The 20,399-nt window shown below is 49.2% G+C and overlaps 1 protein-coding gene across 8 annotated transcripts in view; it reads right to left on the bottom strand.

Moving 5' to 3' along the window:
• LRRC43 (leucine rich repeat containing 43) overlaps positions 1-20,399 on the bottom strand; it is a 29,559-nt gene that overhangs the window by 4,851 nt on the left and 4,309 nt on the right. For 2 of the 8 annotated variants that reach the window (XR_011420842.1, XM_070220327.1), the window contains 13 exons: positions 17,881-19,322; positions 16,901-17,362; positions 15,048-15,308; positions 13,925-14,035; positions 12,342-12,481; positions 9,911-10,149; positions 9,084-9,271; positions 8,265-8,500; positions 6,465-6,606; positions 6,164-6,289; positions 5,871-6,059; positions 5,383-5,413; positions 5,214-5,249 (listed from right to left, as the gene is read on the bottom strand). Coding sequence is in view for 7 of the 8 variants with exons in the window: in XM_070220327.1 (XP_070076428.1) it covers positions 5,214-5,249; positions 5,383-5,413; positions 5,871-6,059; positions 6,164-6,289; positions 6,465-6,606; positions 8,265-8,500; positions 9,084-9,271; positions 9,911-10,149; positions 12,342-12,481; positions 13,925-14,035; positions 15,048-15,308; positions 16,901-16,993 (1,792 nt within the window). In the remaining variant the exon portion in view is untranslated. Of the gene's footprint in view, positions 1-5,213; positions 5,273-5,382; positions 5,414-5,870; positions 6,060-6,163; positions 6,290-6,464; positions 6,607-8,264; positions 8,501-9,083; positions 9,272-9,910; positions 10,150-12,341; positions 12,482-13,924; positions 14,036-15,007; positions 15,309-16,723; positions 16,866-16,900; positions 17,363-17,880; positions 19,323-20,399 lie in introns of those variants that run through there. The other 6 variants (XM_070220328.1, XM_005612616.4, XM_023647216.2 and 3 more) reach the window with 6 other exon arrangements.

Here is a 20,399-nt window from a genome sequence, read left to right as displayed (position 1 = left end):
AGAAGCTTTCAGGTCTTTCTTTCCCTTCCTGCTCAAAATCTGTAGTGTTCCCCTAGGGAACTGTGCTCAATCCTTTCCTCTTCTCTGTCAACATAAGCTTACGTATTTTCATGGCTTTGAACACCACCTATAAGCTGATTCATTCCTTTAATCAATGTCTGTTGCTGGCCTACTATGTGCCTACTAGGCTGGGGGCTGGGGGCTTGTGTGACTTTAAATAATCCAGGCACAGCCCCTGCCCTCCTCTAGCTTCAGTGCAGTGGACAAGATAAAAATTAAACATTACACAGATTCACATCTCCACAGTTATCATTGTGATAAATACTATACAGGGAAACACAGGATCCTATGAAGAAAACAAGGGGGCCTACCCTAGTCCAGAGGCCCAGCTTCCCTGAAGAAGGGCCACCGACGCTGAGACCCGGCAGATGAAGAAGCAGCTGAGCAAGCAGGGTGGCAAGTGCGAAGTAAACATTCCCAGCAGACCTCTCGGGGCCTTGTGGGCCACGGGAATTTTGATTTTGTGATGTGGCCAGCAGGAAGTCAGGGAATAATTTTCAGCAGGGGAGTCACTCAGCCATATCTGCAAACGAGATTGGTCTGGCTGCTGTAGGAGGGACTGAGGGGCTGGTGGGAGGGAGGAGGTGCGGGAAGATGGCAATTGCAGTGGTCTGGGTGAAGAACTTGGTGTTCTGGAGGGGTGGCGGCAAAGGAGATGGAGACAGAGAAGCGGAATAAGCTCTATGGCCCTAGATGACAATGGGCAGGTGAGGGAAAGGCTTCTTGCATGCTCCACACGTTTCAACTTCATATATGCAAAACTGAGCTCAACGGGGGTGACGGCAGCAACATGGCAGAGTCAGCTGTTCCCTTTGTCTCTCCCTCTTCGAACTAGAACTAAGTGGACATTCACTGATCATTAGAGGATACCCACACAACACATCAGGACGCCTGAGAGACCCGTGCAGCTACACATCCGAAAGTGGATGGACTACGCCCTGGGGAGGTGGCGGAGACAGATGAGCACTCTCTGGCCCCCCGGCAGCCCAGTACATGCATGTGACTGCTCGCCCAGCTGGAGTGCTCATATCACTGCTGCAGCCCTGAGGGTGGGAGTGAGCCTTGGCGCGACTGCAGGAACAGGTGATGGCAGCCCTGAGCCCCCAAGTGATAGCTTCCCTGTCCAGTGGGAGAGCGCACAGTGCTACACATTCCATAGGGAGTGGCTCAGGCTCGGACCCAGTGGAGAGGCCCCGCCCACCAAGCACAGAGGCTGGTCCAACCTAGAAGCAGATGGTGGCGGATCTGCGCACCTGGGCAAACGAGCTCCCAGCTGCTGCAAACACCCATAGTACCACTGCAGCCCTGAAGCAGGGAGCACATCATGGCGGGACTGTGGGAGCAGGCAGCGGCAGCCCTTAGCCTCCACATGATTGTTTTCCCATTTGATGGGAGAGCCCACAGGGCTGCTGTGGTCCCAAGGAGTGGCCCAGGCTTGGAAAGGCACAGCTGACAGGGATCGCAGTGGGCTCAGAATACACAGCTCCTGCCCCCAACCCAGCAGCAGCAGTTGGAACCTGTGACCAAATACTATCACCACATGACAGCACAAATCCACTCCATCAAGTAGTATGAAGAAATATATTATTAGTCCAGACCAGAAGGAAAAAGATAAACACCCAGAAATCAAACCTGAAGGCACAGAAATCCATAATCTAAATGACAGAGAATTCAAAATAGCCATCATAAAAAAAACTCAGGGAGTTACAAGAAAACTCAGAAAGACAGTCCAAGAAATCAGGAGCAAAGTTAATTAACAGAGGGAATTCTTCACAGAAGAGACTGAAACTATAAAGGAAACCAATCAGAAATGTTGGAGATGAAAAACACAATGGATGAAATAATTTTTTCATCCATTTCATTTTTAAGGACTGTAAAAAAAACAGACCTGATATTATGAAGGACAGAATTAGCAATAGAGAGGACAGGAATATAGAGATGCTTCAGATGAAGGAGGAGAGGGAACTAAGGCTAAGAAGAAATGAAGAAATTTTCCAAGAAATATCTGACTCAATTTGGAAATGTAACATAAAGATTATAGGTATGCCAGAGGTAGAAGAGAGGGAGAAAGGAGCAGAAAGCTTGTTCAAAGAACTAATAGCTGAGAACTTCCCAAACCTGGAGGAGAAGCTGGAATTATGTGTAAATGAAGCCAATAGAAGCAGACTACATCAATGTATAAAGACCATCTCCAAGACATTTTTAGTAAAACTGGCAAAAGTCAATGACAAAGAAAAAATATTAAGGGCAACAAGGCAGAAGGAAATAACCTACAAAGGAACCCCTATCAGGCTTTCAGTGGATTTCTCAGCAGAAACCTTACAGGCTAGGAGAGAATGGAATGATATATCCAAAATTCTGAAAGACAAAAACTTTCAGCCAAGAATACTCTATCCAGTGAAAATATCCTTCAGATATGATGGAGAAATAAAAACTTTCCCAGATAAACGAAAACTGAGGGAGTTCATCGCCACAAGACCCCACCTACAAGATATGATCAAGAAGGCCCTCATACCTGAAAAAAAAGACGAAGAAAGGGCTTACAAAGCCTTGGGCAAGGAGATAAATAGGCAGGCAAAATCAGAAAATTGCAACTTTCTATCAGAACGGATTAACAAATACTTCATTATAACTCTAAAGATAAAGGGAAGGAAAACATCAAAAATAAATATAATCACTTCATTTTAACCACAAACTTACAACAACAACAAAAAAAACAGAATAAATTGTGACAGCAAGTTAGAATGGGAAGAGGAAGGGAATGGAACTTGCTTAGACTAAGGGAATAAGAGGCTATCAGAAAATGGACTAGCTCATCTATGAGATCTTTTATACAAACCTCACAAACCACTAAACAAAAAGTCAGAAGAGAGACACAAGTGACAAATAAAGATAAAACTGAGAAAACCATCATAGAGCCACCAAACTGAATTGGCACTCTGAAATACACGGCATGAGAAACAAGGGAAATACAGAACAACCAGAAAATCAGTGGTAAAATGGCAGCATTAAGCCCTCATATGTCAATAATCACTCTAAATGTAAATGATTGAATTCCCCAATCAAAAGACACAGAGTGGCTGGATGGATTGAAAAACAAGACCCAATAATATGCTGCCTCCAGGAAACACATCTCAGCTCTAAAGACAAACACAAGCTTGGAACGAAGGGATAGAAGACGATACTCCAAGCTAACGGCAAACAAAAGAAAGCAGGTGTTGCCATACTTATATCAGACAAAGCAGAGTTCAAGATAAAAAAGGCAATGAGAGACAAAGAGAAGCAGTATATAATGATAAAAGGGACACTCCACCAAGAGGACATAACACTTATAAATATGTATGCACCTAACACAGGAGCCCCCAGTACATAAAGCAACTATTAATTGACCTAAAAGGAGAGATTACCAGCAACACAATAACAGTAGGGGACCTGAACACCCCACTTTCATCAATGGATGATCAACCAGACAGAAAATCAATAAGAAAATAATGGAACTAAATGAAACACTAGACCAGATGGACTTAACAGAAATGTATAGAACACTCCATCCAATATCGGCAGAACGCACATTCTTCTCAAGTGCACAAGGAACACTCTCAAAGATAGACCATATGTTGGGAAACAAGGCAAGCCTCAATAAATTGAAGAAGACTGAAATCATACCAGCATCTTTTCTGACCATAATGCTATGAAACTAGAAATCAACTACAAGAAAAAATCTGGGAAAGTGTTCACACCATCTCTGCCACCAACACCTAAATCCTGGCCCTTATCATTTCTTGCCTTATACCTTTTGTTAGGTGAATATTTTTTCATTGAGATAAAATTCAACATTTTAACCATTTTAAAATCTACAGTGCAGGGGCCGGCCCAGTGGTGTAGTGGTTAAGTTCACACACTCCGCTTCAGTGGACGGGGGTTCGTGGGTTCGGATCCCAGGCGCAGACCTATACACTGTTCATTAAGCTGTGCTGTGGCAGCATCCCACATACAAAGTAGAGGAAGACTGGCAAACATGTTAGCTCAGGGCCAATCTTCCTCACCAAAAAACCCCCAAAACTACAGTTCAGTGGTTTCTAGCGTATTCACAATGTTGTACAATCATCGCTGCTATCTAATTCCAGAACATTTTTATCATCCTAAATGGAAACCCCAGACCCACTAAGCAGTCACTCCCCAATCCCCCCGCCTCCAGCCCCTGACAATCACTAATCCGCTTTCAGTCTCTATGGATTTGCCTGTTCTGGACATTTCGTGCATATGGAATCAACAATATGTGGTCTTTTGTGTCTGGCTTCTTCACCTTAGCATCATGTTTTCAAGACTCATTCATGGTGTAGCAGGTATCAGTCCTTCATTCCTTTTTGTGGCCAAATAATATCCCATTATATGGATGGACCACATTCATCTGTTGATGGCCTTTTGGGCTGTCTCCACTTTCCGGCTATTGTGAGTGATGCTGCTATGACCGGCCTTATTCTTCTGCAGCAGCCTCCCAGCTGGTCTCCCTGTCTCCTATCTCTCCCTCCAAGCCAGACAGTTCTTTCTAAACCTCAGACCTAAATCTTATCTATTTCAGACACTTCAGTGGCTGCCCATCAAACATAGAACAAATTCAGGCTCCTTAGACAGCAAATTGGGGCTAATGACCTGACGCAGGAACCAAGCAACCTCTGAGCCCCAAAGACCCTGGGCCAGTCCCACTTCTGACCCCCCTTTTCCACCTCAACCTGGCTCCTACCCCGGAATGCTTTCTTGCCCATAGTGTAACCTGCAGCAGGCCGCTCTTGTCTCAGGGCTGCAAAGACACAGAGTGTGTCCTTTGGGTGGGCATGGCCTTCCCACTGACCAGAAGATACGATTCTTCAACCATCCATTCCTTTGGTCTGAAATCAGGCTGATCCCTCAGCAGGTCCTGCTATGGTCTGAATGTGTGTCCCCCTAAAATTCATATGTGGAAATCCTAACCCCCAAAGGTGATGGTATTAGGAGATGGGGTCTTTGGGAGGTGATTAAGTCATGAGGGCGCAACCCTCATAAATGGGATTAGTGCCCCTATAAAAGAGGGTCCAAAGAGATCCCTCACCCCTTCCGTCACATGAGGACACAGCGAGAAGGTGCCGGCTATGAACCAGGAACAGGACCCTTACCTGACGCTCCTGGCTTGGTCTTGGACTTCCCAGTCTCTAGAACGTTGAGAAATAAACATCTGTTGTTTATAAGGCGCCTGGCCTGCGGTACTCTGTCATAGCAGCCCAAACAGACCAAGGCAGGTCCTCATTAAACACTCCCCGCTCACTTACTGTCATTGGCTCTCACCTTTTTTAGCTTTCTTAGGTTTCTTTGAGTCCTGAGAGAAAGAAGCACAAAAAGAGATGCTCACTGGAGTTGGGGGATGCTGGGAAAGGGGGGATGCAGATTCCAGTGCCATCTGGGGGTGGCTCCTGCCCCCGCCAGGGCCTCTCCTGGTCCAGGAAGGCAGGGCGGGGTCTCCTAGGGAGGAGCTGGCCTGACCCGCCCACCTGCCTGGCTCCTCGCACCTGAGAAGGCTGCTCAGCGTGCCAGGAACCCGCAGAGCTGGGAGCCTGGCAGCCTGGCTGCGTGACCCAAGGAGAGGCCCTCCTTCTCCCTGGCCTTCCTGTGCACTGGGGCCCTGCGGTTGCTGGGGCTTCTGGAGCGGGTCTGGGGGGCTCCGAGCCCCTCCTCCCCCAGCCCGTCTCCCCCTCCTTCCCACCACTTGGCCTCATGGCCCTTCCTCACTCAGCACCGGTTCCGTGGGGAGGGGTATGGCAGGGGCCCTACTGTACCCTGAGAAACGTCAGCCTGTCAGATTCCAAGGTGCGGATCACCCCAAAGTTGCACACGGTGGACACAAGCGGCTCCCCGACGAGCAGCGGCTCCAGGACCACTGCGCCGCTGCCCAGCACGCGCAGGATGGGCTGGTCCTGCTGGAGGTCCTTAGGAAGCTCTTTCTTCTTCTTGGATCCCTTCTGGTCCTGTGGGGAGAGGCCAGGAAGGTGGACAGGGCCGGGCAGGGACCGTGGCGAGAGGGTCCGTTGCCACTGTCCCAAGGTAGCACCCGGCGGCCGCTGGCTGGTACCTTAGCCGCCTCTTTTCCCCCATTCAAATCTGTTCCCTTCTTGTCTTTCTTGTTCTTCTCCCCTTTTCCTTTCCTGGCAGACAAGGAAGCGTCGACAAGAGGCAGCCCCGCAGGCCAGGAGAGAACCTAGGGGACAGCAAGCGGCCTTGAGTGAACAGAGGGCCCCTTGGGGCTGGCTGGGATCTTTCTGGAAAAGGAACTGAGACCAGCCAACAAGGGAGGGGGGCTATAGATGCCCTGACAGAAAACCAGCACAGAGGAGAATGAGGGCAATGTGTCACGGCGAATTCCAGCTGCTCACCTTCTCCTCCACGACGGTCACCGTGGTTCCGGCCAGCAGGAAGGCCTTGAGTGGCACCAGGTCCTTGAGGGTGTGCTGCATCTCATAGTTACAGGGGATGACCTCTGCCCAGGGCTTGCGGACTGTGCTGAAGAGAACCGTCCTTGGGGAGGGGACATGAAGACATTGTGCCATTACCTAGGGGGCTGTGGCCGGGACCAGGGACCAAGCTGTGAGGGCCCTTTGAGAAGACGTTCACACACGTGCACAGCGTGACCCTGAGGGCCCAGCACCATCAGGAGGGCGGGGCCAGAAGGCGGGAGGGATATGGGCACAGAGGAGAAAGCAAAACCACAACTGCCAGCTGGAGCCTTCCCCCTGGGGCACGACTGTGTACTGAACAGCGATGGAAACCAACCAAACACAAATCAAAAGTTTTTAAAACTTCAGCAAAGTAGTAGTAAAAAAGTGAATTAGGGCTGGCCCCACCGCTAAGTGGCTGAGCTTGCACGCTCCGCGGCAGCGGCCCAGGGTTTCGCTGGTTCGGATCCTGGTGGCAGACATGGCGCCGCTCATCAGGCCGTGCTGAGGTGGCGTCCCACATAGCACAACCAGAAGGACCCACAACTAGAATATACAACTAGGTACTGGGGGGCTTTGGGGAGAAGAAGAAAAAAAATTGGCAACAGATGTTAGCTCAGGTGCCAATCTTAAAAAAATAAACAAATAAAGTAATTAATACTCTGGGATGAGTTAGACAGATGAGGGGAGGAAATTTTTTTTCTAATTTACGTAATTTTTAAAGTGGTAGAATTATTTGTGGCTCTTACTTTTTTGTTAGTCTTTCCAAAAATTAAAACAACAGCAAAAGCATCGTCGGCTGAGATTAACCCAGCCCCCTGGCACAGAATTGGCTGGTTCCATCACTGCCTTCTCTCCAGCAGCAAGGACAGCTGTTCCCTCTGTTCTGTCACCAGTGGGAACGGTGGCACTGCGTGTGGGCAATTTTAGCTCGCCCAGATTCCCAACAAGCCTGTACTGTTTACTTTCAGTTGAGGTTTTAAATAATTTTTATTAAATAATTCTTTTTTAAGAGAAGCTAGTTTCCCAGATTCCTTGAGGGCGTCAGCAGCAGAGTCCGAGTGAGACGAAAGCTCAGTGAACTGGATCTCAGTCACACGTTTTGTTTTCTGTACTCTGGACACCAAAAGAGTCACGTAACAACAAAAGCTGAAAGCGGGAATTTTGCAAAAAATAAATAAATAAACCCAAACCAATACTCATTGAGAACTGACTCTAAGTTCCTATAAAATTCTTCAACTTCAAAAAAGATTCTTTATAAAATAAGAGAAAATGTGTGATACATATGAAGCCCGTGGGATGGACTAGATTGGACTTATTAAGACAAGCAAGAACCCAGGGCTCAGGGCTGAAGACCCATACCACACGTTAGATGTCAGAATAAGTTCTAGATGAATTAAAAGATTAAACCGAAAAGGGTTTCAATCTTAAGGGCTGAAATGAAAAGGCTGTCCATTTCTTATCTCTCTGTGGACAAAGAAATGCGATCATTCAGAAAACCTTGGCCTTTCAGGGAAAGGAGGTGGAGCTGCCCTTTGAGTGGAAGGTGAGGAGTCTAGGAAAGAAGTGGAACACTCAACCCAAACGCACCCACCGGGCTAATGGCCTGGAGGGTCCCTCTACCGAGAGAGCGTGGCCATAGTTGTTCAGAGTGGGCTCCTGGGAGGAGGCAGGCAGGTCTGAGCTCGCTGTGACCCCGGTGACCCCGGGCACCGCTCCCAGCCAGGTCTCCATCCTTACCCTGGGGATGGGCAGAGCCGGGGATCTGTAAGCGGCCGCAACTTGGCCAACTCTTCTGCGGAGTCTGTCAACCTGGGCAAGGGCGCCGACCCGCCCGAGACGAGGGACTCCTCCTCCAGCTCTCCCGACTGGGTCTGGGTAGTCAGCCCAGACTCTAGAGAGCCTTCAGCCTCTCCGATGACCTCTTCAGGAAACTCCTCGCCTAACTGCTCCATGATGAGAGAGGGACTGACAATCTGCCAGAGAAGACAGAGAAACCCGTCCAGGGCTGCTCTCTTCAGACTTCTCCTCTGACGCAATGTGAACGTGTGTGCACAGGTATCAGTGTCTGGATGAATTGGAAAATGAGCAAACACATGAAGTTAGGCTGCAGGAAGTTTAAAAAAAATGCCAGTCTTGTTTCTTGAGTGATCTATGTTAGAGTAAAAACAGCAAAAATAACAACTTCCGCATGAAATAAGAGATGCCCACATTTCTCCTGGTCAGATGACATCCTCGGGTTTCACTTCGATGGGAAGGAGAAGGGAGCTGCAGGGGAGCTGGAGAATGGGGCTGGGAGCATCAGCCTAGACGTGAAATTCTGGGCTGCTCGCTTGTTAGGCTCCTATTTCAAGGCGGACAGAAGGGGTGAGCACGGATGAGAATTACTCCAGCTGCAGCAAGGGGCTGAGCGGAAGCCAGTTCCCTGCTCGGAACAGGTATGAATCAGAAAGACCCATATTAAGGGATTTCCTGGCCCCCAAGAAGCTGTTCTGCCTGCACAGGAGATCCCATGGACCCCCAAGTAGAGACCCCCATATTCTCAGGAAAGGCACACACCTCAGCCAGCACGCCACCATATTTTTTTCCTTCGTCTTCTTCATCTTCCACAAAATCGTAGGTCACATAATAGCTGTAAGTGATAAAAGGGCCTTGGGGCCCTGGTTCTGGATCTAGGACAGAGGTGTCGGGGACCCCTCTGACATTTCCAATAGTCACCACAAACTGTGCCTCGCGTGGCAGGAGATCTGCAGGGGGAACGAGCAGGAGTGAGGGGAGCCACCGAGACGGAAGCTGCAAGACAAACAGCACGAGAGGGCGGGACGAGCCTAGCTCCCCGCATCCATGCAGGGCTGAGCCTCAGAGTTTGCAGACTTGCAAATTTGTTCTACGTTCCAACAGTGACTTAGTAAGTCTCCTTTCGGTAAGACACCCCTCTTAAGCCTGTTTCTTGCTCTGTATAATGGGAATGACAGTAGCTGCTTTGCAGGACGGGTACAGATCAAGAATACATGTTACCTGAGCAGGTGTCTGGCACTAAGCTGGTGTAGCTATGTTATGCATTTTGTCACCCTGACCTTGAGAAGGCTCTCCTGCAGCTTGTGGCGTGGGCCACAAGGGGGTGATCTCAGGCCACCATGGAAGTGAAGAAACTGATGTAACGAATGTTTCCCATTTGCCTCAGAAGGGAAGGGACCACAGTGGTCCCAACCTCCCTACCACTCCTGTCCCCAAATCTCAACCACAGGGATCAAAATCTGGGAGAGCGCTCTGACCAAGGAGGTGAGCTACACTTGACTAGGGGAGTTGTGGGGACAGATGGGCACACGCCCCCAGTAGGATGTCAGATGCCGGCTCCTCTCCGCCGTGCACATCAGCACCCTCACCCCCACTGTGGCCGAGGTCCCGGAACAGGTGCTTCTCATTGGGAGACACGGTGATGTCATCCAGCACGCAGAGCCGGGACAGGCTGTCGATGGTGAAGCCTCTGTAGTAGGGCACCAGGGCCAGCGGGTTCCCCTGAAGCACCAGCAGCCGCAGGTGCTGGAGCGTGCTGAGGCTGGCGATCAGGCTCTGCAGGTCCGTCAGGTTGTTGAAGCCCAGGTCCAGAGAGACAAGGGTGGGCCTAGAAGGTGAGCAGGACTGTTCAGGAGTCAAGAGGCCAGGTGAGCAAAGGGCTGGTGACAGGGATCTGTGGTCTTGCTGCCTGGCCTGTCCCACCCAGCATCCCCCAGCACCCCGTGTCCAGGACAGACGGAAGGCTTGATACTAAGAGCGGGAGGGGAGACTGCCCATCCTTGAATCACATGCCTTGTGCTGCCCTTGACCCAAGTCGACCCCCTTTTGGGAAGGACCTCCTGGTTCTACTGTCCCCTCTCCGCGACACTGCCACCCTCCCCGTGGTGCAGACAGCCCCGTCACATCCTGCCACCACCTGACTTCTATTTATAGGGATCTTCTCTTTTTAGTTAAACATCTTGGTCTCTCCTGGAGAGCCTGACAGGGTGTTGTACATCTAGAAGGTTCTCAACAAAGACTGACAGGCTGGCAAGGAAGACAGAGGGAAGCCACAGCAGGCAGGCGCAGTGGGTGAGGACGGAGAGCTGGGTAGATACGGGGACCCTGAAAGAGGGTCTGGAGGCTCTTGAGGGGTCTAGAGGCCGGGGGACACTTTCCAAGGCCGGGCACGTGCATGACCACAGGAAGCTATCTGGTTCACTTCTTGGGGCCCTCAGGTGAAGAAGATGATGCCCCTGAGGACAAAGGAGGCGCCCGCCAGCTCAGCCCAGTGAAGAAGGCCAGGACGAGAGCTGGGCGGCTTTCCTGCACAGACTAGAAAGCAAACTGATTCCAGCTCTGAGGACAGAGGCACAAAAACACAAGGGGGCGCCCCCTCAGCACAACCTTCCACAACCACAGCCAACGGGCCCCGCGGACGGAACTCAGGTACCTCACTGCATCTCCCTCCCCTCCCTCCTGGCCCGTCCTGCCCGTGGTGTTGGCCACATAGTCAACGGGAAATACACTGGAAGACCGCTTTGTGGGGACCAGCACGCAGACGTCACCCCAAATCAGCCTTCTTCAAGAGAACTGGGGGAAACACCAGCAACACTGATTCACAAGAAGTGTACCCTCTTTTTAATCTCAAAACAGTGAAAGATGGAGGTTTCGCATATATGTTTCCACGAAATCCACACTGAGCTTTAAGCGGGTTACCTCATGGTGAGCATGTTTTCCAAATGAAAAATCAGAACACTTGGTAACTCAGTCCACAGCACGAGTCTGAAACCAGCTGTCAGAGGAAGTCCAAAGTGTCATCTCCTTCCTGCGCTATGTTCCCTGACAGCTACAGTCTATGGACAAGGGGTCCCGAATCGTATGCAGCCAAGACTGTAGAGGCAGCTTGGCCAAGAGCAGGAGGAAGGAGGAGGAAATTACGGTCAGAGAGAGGAACCTTCCAAGAGTGTACATGGTCGGGTCACCCAGGAGAGCATTCCTAGGTTACCCAGGAGAGCAGGGAAGTGACATTGACCTTCGCCTTCTGCCCCTTCCGGGCTGTGAAGGGAACGACAGCGAGCCTAAGCCCATGGAAGTGCTACCCAGGATGCTGAAACCCTGGGAATCTTCCGGCATGCTCTGACAAGCCTTCCTGGCCCCCCTTCCTCTAATGGCCTTTCACAGGGGGGTCTGATCCCCTCTTACTTCTCAGATCCAGGGTGTTCAGCTTCCCACTGCTCACCCACCAAGGAGACAAAGTCAAACATCGATAACTGGGAGGTGACTATCCTGCACAACCTCAAATGCACACTGACCTTTCAATCCCAGTGGGACATCCAGATCCCACCCAGAGCTGTCCGCACGCAGGGCAGCGGTGCCCACTTCGGGGCAGTGTCGCCCCCTAGTGGACATTTGGCACTGTCTGGAAACATTTTGGTTGCGAGAATCGGTGTGGGTGGGTGCTCCTGGCATCTGTGGGTGGAGGCCAGGGATGCTGCTCAACAGCCTATGGTGCAGAAGACAGCCCCACAGCGAAGAATGATCCAGCCTAAACGTCACCAGTGCCCAAGTCCCCACGCTAAAGCACGGCATCAAAGCCAAAGGTCTCACTCACTCCCACTACCTCTTGGTACCCGCTGCTGGGCTTCAGTGGGATTTTTTATTGGGTCAGAGAAATAAATCCTAGGTCTGGAGTTGGCCGCCAACCAGGAGTTCTTATAGCAAAGAGCAAAGTTGGGATCGTCAAGCCGCCAGGGTAGAATCACCCAGATCTAAGGCTTAATGCTTCCTCTCTCTTTCCATTTGGGGCTCTTGAGTTACCAGTGATCCGCGGTGACATACAGACTTTCCAAGGGGCCCAGAAGTTTGTTGTGACCTAAGCCCAAGTGCTGGAGGCACGGGGGTGGGCGGGCACACAGACACTCCATGCTGGTGACCTCATTGCCGTAGAGCTCCAACACCTGCGACAGAGCAGAGAGACAGGGCCTGTGAGGCCAGTCCCACTGAGTCCCCAGCCTTCCTTCCACCTGGGACACCGAGGGGAGAAGTTATGACTCACTCATGCCACGCCTCCCTGCGTCCAACTGGACTCCCTTTCAAACATCCGGGAAGAAAGTATGCCTGCGGCAGGTGTTGGAAAGTTTCTTTTCCTTTTGTGGAGGAAACTTTAAAGTTTGGAATGGGAGGTGATGTTGGAGAGGGTGGGAGGGGACACAAATAACATCTTGGCAACTTGTCAACCCCTGGCAATGCATCTCTGGGAAAGCCAAAGGGACACCGGAAGGAATAGGAATAAACTCAAAGATAACAGCCAACACTCGCCTTTCTCCACCAAGGCCCTGCCTGGTTTTTTCTTGAGAATGGCATTGAGCCATATTTCTGAGTCCCTTCTGCCACTAAGTCTACTAATGTCAACATTTAATTTAAAATTGAGACCATTTTGACATGCTCAGCTGAAGACTCATAACAAAGCCTGGCCTACAGTCATTCATTCATTCATTCATTTTGGTGAGAAAGATTGGCCCTGAGCTAACATCCGTGGCCAACCTTCCTCTATTTTGTATATGGGATGCTGCCACAGCATAGCTTGATAAGCAGCATGTAGGTCCGTGTCCAGGATCTGAACCTGTGAACCCCAGGGCCCTGAAGTGGAGTGCACGAACTTAACCACTATGCCACTAGGCCGGCTCTCTGGCCTACATTTTTTTAAACAATTTTTTATTGTGGTAAAATATACATAACATGATTTGCCATTTTAACCACTTTTCAGCATACAATTCAGGGGCATTAAGTACTTTCACATTGTCGGACAGTCATCATCATTAGCTATCTCCAAAACTTTTCATCACCCAAACAGAAACTCTGTGCCTGTTAAGCAATAACTCCCCATTGCCCGCCCCATGCACGTCATAACCTCTAATCTATTTTCAATCTCTGTGCACTTGCCTCTTCTAGATATTTCATGTAAGCGGAACCGTCTAGTATGTGGCCTTTTGTGTCTGGCCTCTTTCTTTCAGCATAATGTTTTCAAGGTTCATCCATGTTGGAGCATGGGTCATTCCTTCTTTGACTAAATAATATTCCACTGTATGGACAGACATGTTTATCTTATTTGTCCATTCATCTACTGATAGACACTTGGGTTGTCTCCACCTTTTGGCTATTGTGAATAACGCTGCTATGCACATGGCATCCAAGAATCTGTTTGAGTCCCTGCCTTCAATCCATCTGGGCACATACCTAAGAATGGAATTGCTGGGTCATATGGAAACTCTACTTTTTGAGGAATCTGGTCTATGTCTTAAAAGCCTGGCGCTGGCTCTTAGGACATAGCCGCAATGGCCAAAGCTTCTGTGCATGGGGCAGGGCCGGGCAGGGCCGGGCAGGGCCCTGGGCTCCTTTACCTTGAGAGTGGGGGGCAGATTGACGGCGTCGATCTCCTTGATTCGATTAGCACTCAGGATCAACTCTTCCAGCTTCGTAAATTTCAGGAGGTCTTTATCCACCAGGCTCACCTGGAAGGGAAGAAAAGGTAGCTAAGAGCTCCCGTGGGCAAGGCTGCACTGGAGCAGAAGCCAAGTCTTACCCATCTTCAGAGACTTACCTCCCAACCCCCCGAACCCCTCCCCTCTCCTGGAAGCCTTTCCTGCATTGTTCTGCCAGGATCCAAGTGCCTCATCCTTGCAGTGACCTCTCACCTCTTCAACTCTCACCCCCTCCTCTGACTGTAGGGGTTATACAACTTCCAGCTCAGTGTCCTGTGTTGGTCTGTGAGCTCCTGAGGGCAGGAACCCCATCTTTTTTGCTGTCTACCCCGGAGCCACAGTGAACACCAAGACTATAAGTTTACACAGCAGGGTCAGACCAGAAGCTTCAGGGGCCCATCCATGAATCCTCAGTTCCCTGTGGCCTCAAAGAAATCAGAGGCCCTTCCTGGCTAGGCTCTCTTTTCTAAGGTGACCAACTGTGCCAGCAGGCCCAGGATTGAGGGGTTCCCAGTGCTAACACCAGGAGAATCCCAGGCAACCTGGCACAGGTTGCTCCCTCTCCTCATGCCCCAGGACTGTGTAAATTCAGTTTCTCCGGGAAAGGAGAAGCAAGCTCAGGAAGGCCAAGACCAAGTTCCTGTGCAATTTTGGGGCTCTGTTACGGATATAAGTAAAGAAGGCTTTTCAGTACCAGAAATTAATATAGTACTATGCCAACGCCCCCAACCCCTGGTCCCCACAGTTTAAATTAAGCAGAATCAATATGGACCATGAAAAGTCTTGACTAGGACCCAGGAGGGCTGACTGTAGGGTGCGCCAGAAATCAGGTGTAGAAGATACATAGTGGACTCCCCACCAGGGAGAAGGAAGACAACACTTAACAAAGAATAAGTGGGCAGCTGGCCCTGCTTGGTAGGAAGCTGGTGAGATGAATTAGACAGAGGGCAGAGCTATCGCCCCATCCTCCCTCCCACTTAATGCCTGGGTCTTACCACTTACCTCCCACTGTCATGGGAATGGCCTCCCTCACAGCACTCACATGCTTGTTCACCATCCGTAGGGACTTGAAGTAAGAGTAGAAGAAGGTGTCTTTGAGCCTCAGTGGATTCTGGATGGCCAGTTCTCTCAGAAAATGGTCCTCTTTACTTGAGCCCTCCAGCAGAGCCCAGGGCGAGTGGGGGCTGCGGACCAGGTCCAGCAGAGCCTCCCTTGTCTCCTCCCCGGGGCTCGCAGCCTCCTCCTCTCTGGGGGTCAGCTCCCTCCATGTTCGCCAAGTTTGAGGAAGAAAGCGTGACTTATTCTGCAATAGTGGAGGTGGAAAATTTCTCTAGTTATGGCTCAGCCCTCTCAAGGATTCGAAAGTCTCCAAATAAAACAGATTATAAAATAGGAGGATCAAGGATAAGCGTTTAGAAATTTGGATGAGTAATTGATACTTTTGACTGATTATTAGCCATGGACATAACTACAGATGAGAGAAGATACAAAATAATAAAAAGGTCCATTCCTAGCTTTATGAGTTTACTCTCAAACTGGGAGCCTTGAAGATGCAAGTAAAAGTGACTAAACATTTAATGCAAAATTTATGTACTAGAAGCCAGGAGGGGCAAAAGGCAATCTGTGGGAGGTAACCGATCAAGGAAAGGTGTTTGAAGAAGAGCTGGCAAGGCTGGAAAGGTAAATTCAGATCCTTTAGATGCCATAAGCGGATGATGAAAGACTTCGTCCCAGAGTTTACTTTCTCCCATCCCTTCCTCCAGGAGACTCTTAAGAGACATCTAAGAAACCCTAAAGCTCAGCACAATGCCAGGCACACAGTAGGTGCTCAACTGATGTTTGTTGCTTAAACGAACAAATGGATTAGTTCCCTGATTGGTCTCTCAATTTTATACTCTGTGAAAATGGGAACACTGACTTCTCCCTAGGGCCGACAAGTGTGGCCAGCCCAGCTTCCCACCAAGACCACAGAAACCTTTCAGGACCCGCATGAGACTCCTGTGCCCACTTGAGGAGCCTGGGTTCTCAACGTCATGCTCCTCCTCCCTGCCACGTGCACCCAGCTGATGAGGATGGCCCTAACCGCCAGCAATGCTCTCAGGATGAGTGCACACATCAAAGTAGGAGAGAAAGGGACCTTCTTGGACAGTAAAGCGCCATGCTTCGTCTTGAAGCTGTCACAACTATGCCCAGCGCCTTATTTCGTTCTGCCTCCCCAGAGCCCTGGAAGCATGGGGGGAGGGCGCAGATGCACCTGCTCTAGCCTTCCTGAGCCACCACTCGCTCCCCAGGGGAAAGCTTTAGGAGGGAAGGGCCTCTGCCCTCAGAGACACGGAGACAGGGACGGAAGGCGGAAGCCGCTTCTCCCACATCCGCCCGCCTCCGTAGCATCCGAACAGGGCCTGCTCAGGACCATCGCCCCCACGCGGCTCGGGGCTCTCGTTCTGTGCTCTGGGGCTCTTGAAGGGTGAGCAGCTCTTCGCCCACACGAAAGCTTTTCACTCCAAAAGGAGCGTGGTGTCTTTAAGAGAGCGAGAGGCCCTGCCCCAGGTCAGTCCGAGGTGCTCAGGATGGGGTCTCTGCCCTCCACCCCCAAGGGGTCAGCGCCCACAAGCCTAGGCGGGTAGGGAGGGGGGGAGGGGGGCCTATTCGGTCCAGCCCTGCAGAGTCCCACCCCCACCCCAGGTCAGGCCGCCCGCTAAACGCCCAGATGCGAACCTCCTCTCAGGTCCTCCAGATCAGCCAACTCCCGGGGCTGGCGGACCCCACAGCCCCCGGGCCAACCCCACCCCGGCCCCGCTCCCAGTCCCCAGGCCCTGGCCTGGCCCCTGATCCGTCCCCTCCGGCTCCCAGACCCCCTGAGTCCCTCCGCCGCCGCCCGCGCCGGCGCCGCACCCAGCTGCCGGTGCCGCACGGGAACTCGCGCAGACACAGCTGCCGCAGGTGCTCGCGGACCGCGGCGCTCAAGGTCCGGGTGGGCTCCTCCATGCCGGCGCACACCGTTGCTAGGCAACCGCCCGGACGCGCGCGCCGGGGCGGGGCATCGGCTCCAGGCGGCTGTGGCCGCAGAGGCGCAGGCGCTCCCGGAAACCACGACTTCCCGGTGCGTGCACACTTCTCCGGCCAGGAATCAGAGACCCGGACTCGGTCCCCAACGACCTGGTTTTCTCTTCTGACCTTATCTGCGCTCGCAGCTGTAAAATTGGGCTAAGAGTACCCTTCCCTCTACAGCCAGGGGGTTATAACTTGCGTAGCTCCCAGCAGGTGTTGAGCGCTTCCCATATGCTAGTCTGTTTCCATTTCTCCTCCGCAGCACCCTTCGAGGAAAGTGCTAATTCTTATCCCCATTTGATCGATCTGGAAAGGAGAAATGAGCGCAAGGTCAAACAATCTTAACACTCTAATCAATGGATTCCAAGGTGGAGCTCTTCATTCGTCCAGTCAGGGGTTTATCACTGTCTCCTGTATCACACATTTCTGTCTGTCTGTATAACCGGTGTGGCACCAAGACCCCATTTTGATGCAATCTATTCACCTCTCCATTCTCAGAGCCTCTAGGCCACTGCTGGCCACACAGTAGGGGCTCCTGGGCACCGGTTGTGAACTTCATGGGATAAGATGATTCTGAAAATTTGGAAATGCAACATCTTTATTGGATTATGATTTACACACTATAAAATTCATCCGTTTAAAGTGTACAATTCTGCAGTTATTAGTATATTCATAGTGCCACTATATTCGTAGTGCAACTATAATTTTCAACGTCTTCTGTTCCCTAAAAGGAAACCCTGTCCCCGTTAACCAGTCATTCCCCATTCCCCCACCCGCCCAGCCCCAGGCAACCACTAATATGCCTTCTGTCTCTATGGACTTGCCTCTTCTAGATATTTCATGTAAGTGGAATCATGCAATCTGTATCCTCTTGTGTCTGGCTTCTTTCGTTTAGCATAATGTTTTCAAAGTCCGTCCATATTGTAGCAGGTGTCAGTGCTTCACGCCTTTCTCTGGCTGAGTGATATTCCAGTGCACGGATAGACTGCATTCTGTTTATCCATTCATCAGGTGATGGACATTTGGGTTGTTTCCACTTTTTGGCTCTTTTGAATAATGCTCTACGAACATTTGTGTTCAAGTTTTTGCGTCAACATATGTTTTCATTTTCATTCCTAGGGTAGATACCTAGGAATCAAATTACTGGGTCACATGGTAACTCAATGTTTAACACTTTGAGGAACTGCCAAATTATTTTATACAGAATCTGCACCATTTTACCTTCCCACCAGCAATATATGAATGTTCTGATTTTTCATATCCTCACCAACACATATTATTTACATTTTTTTATTATAGCCATCTTAGTAGGTGTGAAGTATCTCACTGTAGTTTTTAATTTGCATTTCCCTAAGGCCTGACTAATAATATTGAGCATCTTTTCATGGGCTTATTGGCCATTTGTATGTCTTCTTTGGAGAAATGTCTATTCAAATCCTTTAGTCATTTTTAAATTGGGTTATTTGTCTTTTTATTGTTGAGTTGTAAGAGTTTTTTTTTTACATATTCTGGATACTAGTCCCTTGTTTTATACTTGATTTGCAAGTATTTTCTCCCATTTCTGTGGGTCATCTTTTCAATTTCTTGATAGTGTCCTTTGACACACAGAAGTTTTTAATTTTGATAAAGTTTGTCTGTTTTTTTCTTTGGCCGCTTGTGTTTTTGGTGTCATTTTAAAGAAACCATTACCTAATCCATAAAATTGAGTTTTGAGCATGAAGCCAAGAATGAAAAAGTTAAAATCTCTACTAGGGCAAAAACTTCGAGATGAGCTTTGCTGATCTCAGTTCCTGATAGTCTTTTGTTTTACTGGATAGGCATCAGAGACCAGAGCAGTGGCCTGTACCCTGATCTTTCAGTTGTCATGGATGATGGCTATCAGCACAACCTCTCTGCCTGAGGGTCATCACATTCTTAAGGAACTCAAAAGAACAAAGTTATCAACTTATAGCAACTGTTGGGGGGGGGGGGGCTCCATAAAATCTACAGAGCATGTCTGAGTTAGTTAATCAGAAGTCATTCAAAGTTACAGAATGGTTTCTTTTCTACAATATGGCTCCCCTTATGTCAACCTTGTGTTGAGCTGGTATCAAATCACCCCTTTTGTTGTTCATCCTCAATCTTGAGGGATTATCCTGTTGATGAGGGGCATAGGTTGTTCCATCTCATTGAACCAGTCTCTTAGTAAGATGGTGTTGCAGGTGGGCTCCCAAAGTTCAGCTTATGTTGTGTAAGCAAGTAACCAAGTATTTAATAAGAAGTATTTCTAGAGAGACAAAAAGAAAAACAAAGTTAATGGTGGGAGCAAATTACAAGCCTTTCTGAGCCCAAGTGGCAGCCAGTCAAAAAGGTTTCTAGATGGAAGAGTCAAAGCATCTTTTGCAGTTTGAAGTGTCTGTGATGATGTCATCAGGTGTCAACAGACATGAATATCTCTTAAGTTTATATCAAACTATCCAGCTTCAGTTTGCAAGATTTCAGGAAAATGGCAGGTTCAGTTCTCAATGATTCCAAATGAAGATGATGGGAAAAAGTTCAAAGTATTAGTTTGAAGATTTGTAGCCAGATACTTCAAGAGGCTAGAAGAATTCAGGATCCAGTCCAGTCAACAGATAGAAAACAAAACCTCAAAGACAATTATCAGAACTGGAACCTAATATCCATGAATGTGTACTATAGTTTCTATTGAAACATAATGTATCTCTCTAAAATCACCCTCATTTTTTATAAAAGATAGCCAAAGTAAGACTAACTGGTTTGCAAAATAAGTTCAGTGTCAATAAACTTGGCCCAATTATTTACATAAGTACAGAAAGAATAACAATTGATTATACAGGTTTTTTCAAATCTGCTTAGCTGGAACTTTTTATGAGGAATCTTAGATTGAACTTTAAAGGCTTCTCCAGGCTAGGAAAGCCAAGTCAAAGACTTGTCATCAGATTTTGCCTGCAATACCCACAGCTTTGGGTAGATTCCTCTCTTCTCTAGGTCTCCAAAAATATTTCAAGATTCCAGGTGCCTGCCAGGTAAGTGATCCTACTTACTTACTGGGTAAGATTGCTGGAATTCATGTAAACAAGGTACCAGGCCAATATTTCCAAATGGCTTTATTCAGAAAGTCAACGCTTATTCCTCAAAAGCTGTCTTGTCATATCTGAATCTGCATGTTTCTCTCAAATATGACATTCCAGTCAAAGTCTTGGTAAGGTAACCAATGTTTCCAAATGTGTCCTGCTATACGGAGAACAGATTCTTATTGAACTTATGCAAATAACTATATTGCCATGAAAACAATACTCATTAGAAGTTTCTAATTCCTGGAGGGATCAGGTAGGGAGAAAAA

Source organism: Equus caballus, chromosome 8 (genome assembly GCF_041296265.1).
Source record: "Equus caballus isolate H_3958 breed thoroughbred chromosome 8, TB-T2T, whole genome shotgun sequence".
Lineage (NCBI taxonomy): Eukaryota > Metazoa > Chordata > Mammalia > Perissodactyla > Equidae > Equus > Equus caballus.
The sequence above is the reverse complement of the archived record's forward strand: the minus strand, read 5'-3'. Positions and strand labels throughout refer to the sequence as shown.